This window comes from Pleurodeles waltl, chromosome 9, assembly GCF_031143425.1.
Source record: "Pleurodeles waltl isolate 20211129_DDA chromosome 9, aPleWal1.hap1.20221129, whole genome shotgun sequence".
Classification (NCBI taxonomy): domain Eukaryota; kingdom Metazoa; phylum Chordata; class Amphibia; order Caudata; family Salamandridae; genus Pleurodeles; species Pleurodeles waltl.
The window spans coordinates 561,987,909-562,001,027 of NC_090448.1; the positions used below are offsets into that span (position 1 = coordinate 561,987,909).

Consider the following 13,119-nt stretch of genomic DNA (forward strand, 5'->3'; position numbering starts at 1 on the left):
ATGCAATTCCCCACTGTGGCCTCCAACATTTCAACTAACTGCAGGAACCACACCTTAGAGTGCAGGTGGTTCTTTGTCCGTACAATACCTTGGTGGCCTGTATGAGCCATTTGTATTGCTTGTGATAGTAGGCTGTTCGGGAAGACCAGGCAATGGCCTCAGAGCAAACATCCACCAGCAACCGTAGCCCGCTCATGGTGTACATTGTACAGTGGCGCTAGTATTTTCTGAACCTCAGGCATTCCTTGGGGTCAGTGAGATTTCAGTACTTTCCATTGTACAGTGACAATTGCTGTGTGGGCCACCTGGAGACAGTCATCGAGTTGGGTGGCTGTTGTGATGATATTCATTATCATGAGTAGTGATTATGATCATTCAGTCACATACCGGACATATTCTCCTGTGTCCTGGGCTTCTTGTACTTCCTGATGAGTTGCTGCCTGTAGGTGTCATGTCAAATAGTCTGCTGGGTTCTGCAACCCGGATTAATTCTCCACCTTAAATGAATATTTCTGCAGTTGCAGGACCCACTTTTCTACGTGTGGTGGGATGTGGATGTCTCTCCTTGGATTAGAGGGATTAAGGGTCTGTAGTGGGTGTACACCTCAAATGGGTGCCCCTTATATGGAAAGATGAAAACGGCGGCACACCCATTGGATGCCAATCGCTTGTCATTCTATCTGTAAGTAGTGTTACCCGGTGGGGGTAAGCGTTCGGCTGGCAAAATGGCGCCTACTCACTACATCCTTATCTCTGGGGAAGCACTGCCCCCATTCCTGTAGGACTGGCATCAATGGACAACTCAATGGTCTTGGCTGGGTCGAAATATGCTAGAGTGGTGTCAGCTGATAGCGCTTCTTTGGTTCCTTAGAATGCCCCTTTCTAGGGTGTCTCCAAATTGGAGGTTTTAGAGAGTTCTCTCAGCTGTTGAGTGAAAACAGAGAGGTTTATGATGAACCTCATGCAGTAGTAAAACGTTCTCAGGGAGCTGTGGACATCTGAGATGCTGGATGGAGCTGGGGCTTTTTGACATCTCTAACCTTGGCAGCATCAAGGGCAACCCACTGCAATGTGAATTAGTAGCCAAAAAAGCTGATCTCATTCAGTAGCAATTCACATTTGTATAGTGTTAGTCCGCTGAGTCTTTTCTCAGCCTCACATTGTATTCTTCCACTGATGCTGCATACTCGTGTCGATGACTAATGGGAGGCCGGACAACATTTCTTGGATTACATTTTGGAATACTTTGGCTGCACTAGAGGTTCAGAAGTTGAGTTTTTTATACCAACTGTTACCCTTGTGGGTGGAGAAGGTGGTGATATAGACCGACACAGGTGTGGTAATATCTAGTGATAACCTGAGCTAAGGTCCATTTTAGAGAACCACCCTGCCCCACTCAGTTCACTCTCAATGCATAATTCAGCACACATAGAAAGAGCAAAAAACGAGGAGCAGTAAAAGTATTTCTCCTTGTTGCGCCATGCTAATGCCACCCTAGGGGTGGTGTTAAATTTTGGCGCTGCCTCAGGTTTACGAAAACTCATAAATCTGGAGCAGCGTCAAAATGCAATGGATGTTGCTGTGGCACACCCACAGCAAAACCCATTGCACGCCCCTTCCACGTAAAGTGCTGCATGCGAAGGGGCCGTATTTACAAGGTGGTGTTAAGCCACAAAAAGTGGCTTAACGCCAACTTGTAAATACGGTGCAGGGCATAGCTCCACCGGAGCATCACGAAAAGTGACCCCCAGGTGGCGCTATGGGCTCTTAAATATGCCCTTAGTGCCTTTGTCGACTTTGCTCAAAGTAGGTATTGAGCTCTGCAACTATTGTGGAGAAGGTGTGTGGGGGTCCTTCCTCTGTGAGGATAATTTATAAATGTCTGTCACTGCCAGGTGTAGCAGTAGCGCTGTCTTACGTTCATCCTTCACCCCTGTGACAACAAAGCATAGGTTTATTCTCTCCATCGACATCTACCATTAGCAGAATTGAGCAGCGGATGAGCCTGTGATGAAAAATTATTCTGTGGCCAGAATGTTAGCCAAGGCCTTTGCGCTGATATATTCTTTGTAGTGTGACGAGGACGCTATGGATTAATCAATCTCAGCCGCCAAGAGGTGATGTGTTAGAGGGGACCATTTATGGGGTGCTGCAGTGGCACTGGTAACTGGTTTGTGCCCTTCTGTTGCATGTGAGTTGTGGTTTCACTTTTGTGTTTTTTTATTTTATTTGCAGAGTTGATTCTTTTCCTCTTTTGGCTTGTTTTTCTTTACTGGTGCCGCATGTCATGGGCAGATGGCCGTACCTGCTGCAGTTGGTATTGTCAGCAAGGAGGCATCGAGCAGGGGCTCCCACTTGCAGCTGATCTCTATCACTGCTCGATGCCTCCTTGCTGACAATACCAACTGCAGCAGGTACTGCAATCGACCCATGACATGCAGCACCAGTAAAGAAAAACAAGCCAAAAGAGGGACATCATAATCTCTGCAAATAAAAAAAAAAACACAAAAGTGAAACCACGACTCACATGCAACAGAAGGGCACAAAACTAGCTACCAGTGCCACTGCAGCACCCCATAAAACATTTCCCCTCACAGCATCACCTCTTGTCGGCTGAGATTTATAAATCTATAGCATCCTCGTAGTACTGAAGTACTGAGTAATGCTCTTGTTGGGTGCCAGGTGGCAGATTGTGGGCTACGAGTGGTGCATCCGTAGCTACTCTTTTCTCCGATGATGAGCTCATATGGCCGTGCTTGGCAGGAGCGTTTCTTTCGCTATTGCGGAGGAGCATTGCCCCCCCGCCAGCAGAAGCTGCTGCAAAACTTTTACAAGAAATCAATAATAAACTATGTTTATTATTGTTTTCTTGTAAAAGGGACAGGGCCATGGTGCTGTGATAAGCATGAAGGGGGAGTGCACAGTGCGCATGCATGTTTGGCTGGCCGTCTCTGCTAGCCAAACACACATGCACACTGGGCTCTCTCCAACCCAGCAACGTAGGCACTGCGTTGCTGGGTTGGAGGCAACAGGCAGAGACTTTCACTCAGCCTCGGAGGGCCCTGGCTGGGCACTCCGTCCGCTGCTTTCATGCTGCCAGCAACATGAAAGCAACATTAGGATTGGACGCAGGGCAGGCTGGGAGCGTGTTCCTGCAGTCAAGGACAGAGGAGCAGATTGGCGCACCGCGGCGCTGCAATAAAGGTACTTTTTTAAAATTATTATATTTTCTGTTTTTCTCCTCCCTTCACCTCCCCTGCCACGCGCCGCGCCACCCCTTTTTTTTCCTGCGAGCCGCCACTGGTGCTTGGACCAGTAGGCTACACAGACACTCGATATTCATGGGTCTGTGCTGGCTTTCTCTTTGTCAGACCGTGCAAGGCTACACATGTAGCAGTAGGATGCACAGTACTCCATTCACGCTGTGAGGGCCATCCTAGTGGTGGGCCATCCCACGCCACACCATGCCACTCCACACAACACAGTGCCACTCCTCCCTAAACCACACACTATACTCCACTCCATGGCACAGTCACTCTACTCCACACCACTCAATGCCACCCCACTTCCCTCCACTCCAAACAACACAATACTGCTCCACTCCTCTCTATGCCACACAATGCCTTTTTACACCTCTCCAACCAATGTCACTTCATGATACTCCACAAAATGCTACTCCAGTCCACTGCACTCCACTCCATGCCACACAGTGCCACTCCACACCACACAATGCGACTCTACTCCTTACAATACCACTCCACTTTACTTCAGTCCATGCCATACAATGTCAATCCACTCCACTCAATGCCACTCTACTCCACATCACACAATGCTACTCTTTTCCACTCCACACACTGCCACTCCACTCAACCCCACACCACACAATGCCATTCCACTTCACTCCACACAATGTCACTCTTCTGAACTCCACCGCACTTTACAGTACACCGCGTCACTCCAAGCCACACAATTCCACTCCACGCCTCACAATACCACGCCACCCAATGCCACTATACTTGATGCCACACAATGCTATTCCACTCTACTCCACCTGATGTCATCCAATGTCACTCAACTCTACTCCATACGATGCCATTTTACTCAACTTCACTCAATGCAACTCCACTCAGTGTCACTCCACTTGATGCCAACCCACTCCACTCAATGCCAGTCTAATGCATTTCACTCCATACAATGCAAGTGCATGCCAAACAATTTCACTACAATCCACTTAATGCTAATCAACTCCATGCCGCACACTGCCACTACATTCCACACAGTTCTACTCCAGGCCACACAATACCACTCCACTCCGCACAACCCCAAGCCACACTGTGCAATTCCACTCTACTTTACTCCACTCCATTCAATGCAACACCACTCCACTCAGTGCCACTCCACTCAACTGTCTTTATATAGTGCTTACCACCCCTAAAGAGGAGTTGAAGCACTCTGTGGCATGCCAAACCACTAAATGCCATGCCACACAATGCCACTCCACTCCATTCAGTGACTCCTCTCCACTCAATGTCACCCCACTCCACACAGTGCCACTCCACGCAACACAATGTCACTCCATCCCATGCCTCACAGTGCCTTTCCAAACCACAAAATCCCACTCCACTCTCCGTCACTCCACCAAAGCCATAACGCCTCACATATGCGAGACCTATTGGCTTTGCCAGTGCTTGTTTTCACCAGGCGCTGATGATTCCACATTATCTATTTCCGCTGTGTGAGCCAGCAAGCGTCTTGTGCCTTCCACCAGCAGTTTCCTGCCGTGCTTCTTCGCACTGTTAATAGTTAACATACTTAAATATTTTGTTTCTCTCTGGTGCTTCGGGGCACGTCCCTCCCCTCCTGAGGTTGAAAGTTGATAGTAAAATATATAACAGGGAACAGGTTGTTACGGGAGCTGGGTCGTGGCAAAAAGCAGCATGTGTGTATGCGCCAAGGAGGGCTATAATTCTGAGGAGAGAAGAGGAAGGAGCGAGGGAGGGGGTGGGGGGGAGACGCGGAGCTCAGGAACAAAAGTGTGCGAGTCGAGAATAGAATGCAGCCGGGAGTGAGTGAAGAAGATATAAACCCATACTCTGATCACACAGAGCGTTTTTGAAAGACCGTAATTTGTACAACCTGCACAAAAATGGCTAAACCCGTGCTTTATGTAAACTCGCATGTGGGTACGGCGGGCCTCGGTGAACATAGGAGGCAACAGCACAAAGAAGCCAGAGAGAGGAAGAACGGAGGCGTGAAGGGGGAGGAGAACGGGGGAAGAAGTCAGGGGATAAAAAAGAGAAGTGGGGAAGAGTTACGGGAGAAACAGAGACATTGAAAAAGTTTGAGGGAGGGCCGATATATGAGAGAGAGGGAAAACAATGCGAAAGATGGCAGAGTCAGTAGGGGGATCTGGGGACGTTTAGAAGTGAAGTGGGTGTGTTAAGTTACATAGAAGAGCTGAGATGAGAGGGAGGTAAAACAGAGGGATGGAGTGGCGGAGATAGAAAAACGAGAGAGGAACTAAAAAAAAGGTAACCAGAGAAAGGGGAGAGTGGGGGAAAAGAAGCAGAAAGTGGGGCAGAGTTGAAAAGGCAAATGAGGATCAATGAAGACCAGAAGAGAAATCCGGAAGGGCGGGTGCATGAAACTGTAGATAAGAAAACAGAGGTCGAGGGGAGACAATGGGGAGAGAGAAGGCAGAACGAAGGGGGAAGAGAGCAGACGCTTAGATTGGACTATAGGGAAAGAGAGAGAAGGAAGGGAGAGAGAAGAGAGAGACGGAGAAGAGACAGAAGAACGAGAGAAATGCATTTGTCAGAGAAAACAGGAGACAGACGAGATAAAAAAGAGGCTAAGATGTGAAAAGATAAGCGCGAGATGAGGGTGGCGGGGCTGTGGAGGAGGCAGAACACACGAAAGGGGATGAGAAGTAAGGGAGAGTTACGAGATAATGAAATACTAAAGCGATGCTAGTAACAAGAGAAAATGGACCATGCGGCTGGAGAATGATCCGAGAGGCAAAGAGGAAAAAAATGACATCTAAAATCGAGGCAAGAATGTAACTTGAGAGAAAGAGACAAAGTACACGCGAGAAAAGAATGACAGGTGGGAAGGGCAGGCGCGACACTAAAGAACCGGACAGAAGCGAATAAACCAAGACTAAGCAAAGAGAGAGGGAGCGAGAAAGGGCGAGAAAGAGAGAACGTCTTACACTGAGCGTAGGTGAAAACGTTCTCTAGTGATGGAGTGGTAAGAGGAAGCCCGGATAGATAGATAGATAGATAGATAGATAGATAGATAGATAGATAGATAGATAGATAGATAGATAGATAGATAGATAGATAGATAGATAAGCAGAGTGAGTAGGGCTCAGGGGGTCCCCCCTGCAGTACTGTGCCTCGGCACTCTGAGAGTTTTGTAGTAGCCGGCCGGCTGCGGTGCGGTCTGGAGCATTTCACACATTGCCCCCGCACTTCCTGGGTGGAGCTCGGCCCCGGAGCGGGGAGGAGGGGAGAGGCGAAGAATAACTTAAACTCTGCAACTGAGCTTGTGCAGGCGGCAGTGGCGAGGTGCGTGTAGCAGCAGGCAGGACCGGCGCCTGGGGCTCTGCAAATTACAGCTTCTTGCACGACTCCTCCAGCCGGGAAAGGAGAGCCTGTACCCGGGCAGCGGACGGCTGTCTCTCTACCCTCCAACTGCACAGACCCTCCAAACTTCTGCCACCTCCGCTGCGCTCACCTTCTGCTACAGCCTCAACTTTAACAGACCCCACCGAGGGTGTGCATAACGGAGCATGCACAGACCCGGAAATGCCCCCTCCTACCTCCCACGGACTCGCGGAAATAGGCTGCGGCGCTGTTAGACAGCTCCACCGGCCGTTAAACGCGGTCTTCAGTAACCACTGACCCTGGCCCGGTGGCAGCGCTGTTGACCAGGGCACGACCATCTTGCCTTAAGCGGGGGGCTGAAACTGGCAGGAGGTCGCTGACCTACAGGAAGTCTCTAGGCCAGGGACATGCATAGGGTCACACACACTTGTTTTTTTTTTTGACGTCCCAGCACAGGATGTCCTCTTTGTGACGTCCCATGAGTAACCCAATAGAATCTATTCACTTTATATATTGTAACTTTTTGGTATTTTTAACCTTTAACAAATCCTTAGAGAGCACTGACTATCGAGAAGCAGGCGTCCTGCCCCAGAAGTCGAACACATTTAGAGATCGCCCTGGTTGGTATTTAGCCTCGTTGGGTTGAGCTCCTACCCAGAGGGACAGAACTTGTTGGGCTGGGGTTGTCATTGCAGGACATTGTTACTCTTGGCTTTCGTAGACTTAGAGTGTTGGTCTTCTTGGGGTTCCGTAGATGTAGCCGGTGAACGTTTTGGATTTCACCAGTCTACCTGAGTCCGTGGGGACTGTTAGTTGTAGACGGCTGGATAGTTGTGCACCTTATACTTAGATATTCAGTAGTCTACCTTTTGCATATGACGGGTTAGATAGTCATAGACGTTGAGTGTCAGGAGCTTAGACAGGCACGTGGAGGGTTTAGACAGTTGTAGACATTGGGCTTGTTTGATTTGGCCCATTAGTCATCCATGTTGAGCGTGATGGACTTAAGTTGTCATTATTAGACGTTGAGCGTGAGTGGCTGCTGTCCTCATTCAGTGACATTGAGCTCGGGGGCTTCGACTGTGACTGATCGGCATCCATCGTCGTGGGCTTCCTTCCATCAGACACTGACAGACGCCCAGCCGGAACTGGCATGGCGATCTCCAGAGCGCTGCTCCTGCTCTCCTTGCTGTTGCACTGCCTCTCGGTGGCCCTGGCGCTCTCCACCTGCCAAACCGTGGACATGGAGATGGTGAAGCGGAAGCGCATCGAGGCCATCCGTGGCCAGATTCTCAGCAAGCTGAAGCTAGACAAGCCCCCCGAGGTGGAGGACGAGGTCGCCCCGGTGCCCGAGGAAGTCATGGTGCTTTACAACAGCACCCTGGAACTTATCCAGGAGACGCAGAGCCCCAAAACCCACGAGGCGCCAGAGGATGAGTACTTCGCCAAGGAAGTTCAGAAGTTCAACATGGTGGAGGATAAAGGTGAGATCCTTTAACTATCCAGTTTTTCATATAGCATTAAAATACTATTCAAATTGTTCCTAATATTGGCATATGAGGAAATGGAGTATAGTTATTGCACGATTTGCCCAGAATCACACAGTGATCAAATGGGATAGCTAGGATTAAAAAGCAAATCCTTGATTTCAACTATCAATGATTTAGACACTCCACTCTGATCGTCCTTGATCTGTGCAATCTAGACCCTGACTTTTCTCATAGCGCCTGGGGGCAACTTGTTTTTTTCTGTTAGCGCTAAACAAGTGCCTAGGCTCCATCACGAAATGTCACTCGTCTCGGGACACGATCCGTAATTCTTTTTACCTGCGACCACTGGGTTGGATGTGTGTGTGTATAGGTGGGGGAGGGCGGCGAGGGCGTTGTTCTATATAGTTCGTATAGAGAGATCCACATTACACTCGCCAGCCCCGCTTTAGGGGTGACGTGCTCTGCTTTGGAAACTAAAAATAAACACAACTTTGCTTTTCCAGCGGAAGGAGACTTTTAAGTAGAGGGCTCATGAGCCTGAAGGAGAAAGGTTTGAGGGGGGACAATCACAGGAACACGAGGCTTTTTCACCATCGAATATTACTCGCACACTGTCGTCGCAAATGCAGGGTATATTAATAAATTACGTTTGTGTTAGGGAGACCACGTGGGGGTGGGTTCATATACACAGACGAAATAGACGTGGAAGTGCCAAATTTGATGGAAAAACTAAATTAAAATGAAAAATACATTTCTGGTGGAACGAACTGCTTGATTCTCAAGGGGCTCTGTGCTTGCAGTATGTCCAGGGCTGCCCCTGCTGAGGACTGCAGGTTTTGGGGGGAGAAGGGAGAGAGCGCTACACCGATGAACACTGAGCTGCTAGACACCTTCCCGTAGTTCTTTTGGCTTGAACTCTTTACTGGCTCCGTCGGAGAGGGCACAAACCTCTCTTTTGTAGCGAGGGTCTCTTAACACCGAAATGCTCACTCAACTTGAACTTTCCATGAAAATTTATTGAACTGGATGAATGTAGTTGATAGGCTCTGGTCTGACTTTTAATAGTCACACTGCTCAAATAAGGCATTTTTGAATTGTCAGTGGAGGTGCAGTAAATTCAGTGCTCCATCAGTTTCAAGGATAATAAAACAAAATAAAAATATGTGCGGTGCCCAGAGATATTCCTATCTGCCCGTTTTCTGACCAGGCCGAATGCCGGGGTTGCCGAATAGCACAGCTGCCTAGTTTTGATTCCAAACTCCTTCCTATTCCTTCACCACAAACAGCCTACCTTGTAGTCCTACTCTTGCAACTTCTTATCATTGTTGTCACAGTTTGCAAAACTTTCTCTTTCTGTTACTCCTTTTTCTCCCTTCGCTCTGAGTCACTGTCTAAGGATTAACATCAGTTCTGGTCCCTTATCACAAGTGCCCGCCACGTGCAACCACCAGTACACACTAAACAGCCTGTTAACAGAGAGCAAGGGTCATGTAACCCCTTAATCCGCTGAGAGCAATAGAGGAATATTTGGCTAAATAATTACCAGAGGTGTCCCTGGATTCATTCTGTTATTTGAACTTTGTAAGACGGCCATAGGACCCCTCTGAATTTACTTTGCAGCACTGTACTCACCATCTAAAGCGCTTCGACGCCTCGTCAGGGGTAGTAAGCGCTATATAAATACTATTACAATACAATACAATCTGTTGTATCCCTAGGGGAATGCAGTTTTAAGGGCCAGAGAAGGGATGAGACTGATCCCTTATGGTAAATGATGGGGTTGGAAGTTGAAGTATTATTTATTTCTCACTTTAAATTCACTAAAATTCCAGGGAGGCCTACAGGGTGTCAGAGCATTTCTCAATCAAACCAGGATATCAAAACTACAGAAACGCACCATTCCGTCAGAATAAATAATGCGGTCAGAAAGAAACATAGGATGGTATAAACAGTTTATAATCTGACTTTGTGACGCAACCCAAGAAGTTTAGCAAGCAAATATGTGCCTGTCACAAGTACTGTATTGTGGTGTTGAGGTTCAACCATCAGCTAACTAGGTTAAAGTCAGTTCCAAAACCACACGTTGGGGGGAGGTAGTGTATTGTTTCATAGTGATGTCTAGAATTTGGCAAGTGGTCTGTTCCATTTTGGAGACGGGAAGTGGTCTGCCTGTTGTCTTAGGTATGGAAGGGCTCCACTAGTGCCTCGTCGTCATGTCCGTCATGAAGGTAGAAATGCTGGGCCATGCTCTTCTACCTTGAAGAATACTGCCTTTTCTGCTTCTTTCTGCTGTCACAGATTGACACAGCTTGTGTGTAAAATGAGTGGTCATGGAAAGGTAAGGACTACAAAAGGCACTGCGATGTCATCGCAAAACAGATTGCGTGCTGTAAAACATAACAGGCAAGTGAATCCATCAGTTAGAGTCAGTACCGACTCCCAGGCCTCATTTACATTGGCATATTAACGAAATGTGTACATTTGCATTTCTTTCAGGCAAACAGGCACCCTGGCAAGGCGGCGTGTTTCTTGTTTAGCTGTCACAGAACACGAACTTTCCTGACGCTTCAGTTTAATTAATTCAGCTCTCGGAATTACCTGTCCCGGGACAGTTATCTTTTCATAAACAGTGTTAGCACGTCGTGCCCTTCAGATCCCGCCCTCAACGAACACTGGTTGTTCACATGTAAAACTCCTAACCCCATATACCATAACGGGGTGTAGTTGAAGCCATCTGCAATAGGTTAGTTGCAATTCCTAGAAGTGCAAACTCCACATGACACAAAGAGCATTCGCTACACATGCAATTTGAGCCTGGAACTGAAGCGCCCCCTCTAGCAGATTTCTCTTTCAGACGACGTCTCGCGCACACCGCCCTTTGGTTAGGCCTGAAGTGACATAATTACGGGGCGCTCTCTTGTTACTGTCTTGTTTGTGACACGCTTATTATGGATCACACATTGTCGCTTGGTGCGTCACCGTCCACCCTGTTACGCATGCGCGCATTTCAACGCGGAAAACGCCCGGCAGACGCATAATTTGGAGGCAGGCGCGGGGTGGGGTTCTTGTAGGCAGCCTAACCTAGGCCCAGGGACCAGGAAATTATAATTCAAGGAGCGTGCAGGGGCGCAGCTTGGGTGTGCCGCGTATAGGAACACTCGAGGTGAAGCTTAACGATGCGCCCGTTCTGACTTGTTGGTACAGAAGCAGTGTGATTTGGTTGTAAGCCGATGGGCTTTGGGCGTACTTTTTATGCACATACTTTTTTGCAAACACAGAAAATCATTAAAATCTGCAGTTTCCTAAAGAATACGGAACGCTGCAGGGTTCTGCTAGGAATCCTTCGAACCCCGTCCCTGGGGCTTTCCACCGATGATATATCACCAAATGGAGAAAATATTTTTCCCCACAAGGATGTGCTGGTGGATAACTAAACTTAAATGAGCCACTGAAGAATCGAGCCAGAGGCCTGACCGTGGCTCAGCTCGAGGTCCCCTTGGACCCTCGAGTCCAAGAAGAGCCAAACTTTCATGTGGCTTCATCCTGCCACTAACGCTGTAAATTCCTGCACCGAGTGAAAGACTGACATTAACCTTTGATATCAAACAGAAGAGCAAGACATCCATCAGGTGGCTGAATTGCACAATATGAAACCAAAAAACCTTGGTCTCAATCCCGGCTTCCCTGCTTGAACAAGTTGTGTGATCCTAGGCAAAGATTTTATTCCATTGAGGTTCTTTTTTTCATCGTTATGAAATATGAGAGCATCTTCAAATACAAGTGTTCAGGAAGTGCACACTCCAATTCCTCTCTTATGTTTGATCTAATAGTCAAAATGTTGCTCCATTTATAACGAGAACCAAGGCCATATGCACGGTGCTCATGACAGCAGAAATGCACAGTGCTCCGCTGCCTGGTGGCACTATAGAAACACCATATACACACATACTTGCCTTTTAGTTCACTGATGGCATTCTTGTCAGGTGGGGGCATGAATGTTTCTAAGTACAATGACTAAAGTGAAATGCTCCAGCATACTACAACAAATACACTATTTTGAAGAGGCTTTATCATAGTTTTTCATAATGTTTGTTGCACGATTTACATAGCAAATATTTTCAGAGCTTTGCTTGTCCACAAGCTCTTAGAGCGAAGCAAGAACATCGGCCTGGCTATTTCTCAGCTCTCCTGTTTAGATTTCTAGCTCATCCTCCTCAATGGGTATTCATTAAGTAGCTGTGAATTATGGTCATATAGGCCATCAAGAGGCCTAGGATAATATGATTGAGTGATTTGTAAATGTCCTGTACTCAGTTTTGGAAATGGGAAAAAATACTTCTGTATCTTATAAATTGTGCATCAGGGTGTGGCAGCAGAAAGTAGGCAGAATAATGAGGGGCAGAGTCATGAAAAGAGGACCCCTACCATTAACTTTTACATACATTTTTTTAAAACTCTGCTGCTAAGAAACTGTAACATGCCAAATATGATTGTAAATCTGTTCTGGGTTACTTAATTGGGCACAAAAAGGCAACATTGTAAAATATTTTACGGGGTTAAGGCACCTTACGCAGAGATCTTTGTGTGCCCAGCAATTTTCGGGGGATACCAATAACAGTAAGATAACTCTAGTGGCTAATACGCTTGCTGGAAAGATCCGTGTTTTTTTATTCACAATTTTGACTCATCATAAAGTAGCATATGGTGTTAATGTGCTTGCTGCAAAGCACGCCTAGTAACATGCATGTCACAGATTTGTATTTTATGTATATAGCTCAATGGGTTACTGTTTTTGTTATAGAGATTCTTTTTTTACTTGCAGTTAATAAGCTACAATAGTTCCAGTATAGGACTGTAAGCAATTAACCATTTCAATTAGCTGCATGCAAACTGCAAGGCAAAGGTTTAAAACCTTTTTTTCTAAACCTTTCATCATTCTAAGGTTGATATAAGGGTTACTTTGGTTTGTAATAAAATAAAATACCCCCAACCATTATGTTATCTTTTAAATCCTGACTTTG

The 13,119-nt window shown here is 47.1% G+C and overlaps 1 protein-coding gene across 1 annotated transcript in view; it reads left to right on the forward strand.

The window, feature by feature from the left end:
- The first annotated feature begins 6,557 nt into the window (after positions 1-6,557).
- The window catches only part of TGFB1 (transforming growth factor beta 1), a 135,910-nt gene continuing 129,348 nt past the window's right edge, over positions 6,558-13,119 (forward strand). The window contains exon 1 of the mRNA XM_069207528.1: positions 6,558-8,092. Coding sequence (XP_069063629.1) covers positions 7,762-8,092 — 331 coding nt within the window. The 5' untranslated portion in view covers positions 6,558-7,761. The remainder of the gene's footprint in view (positions 8,093-13,119) is intronic.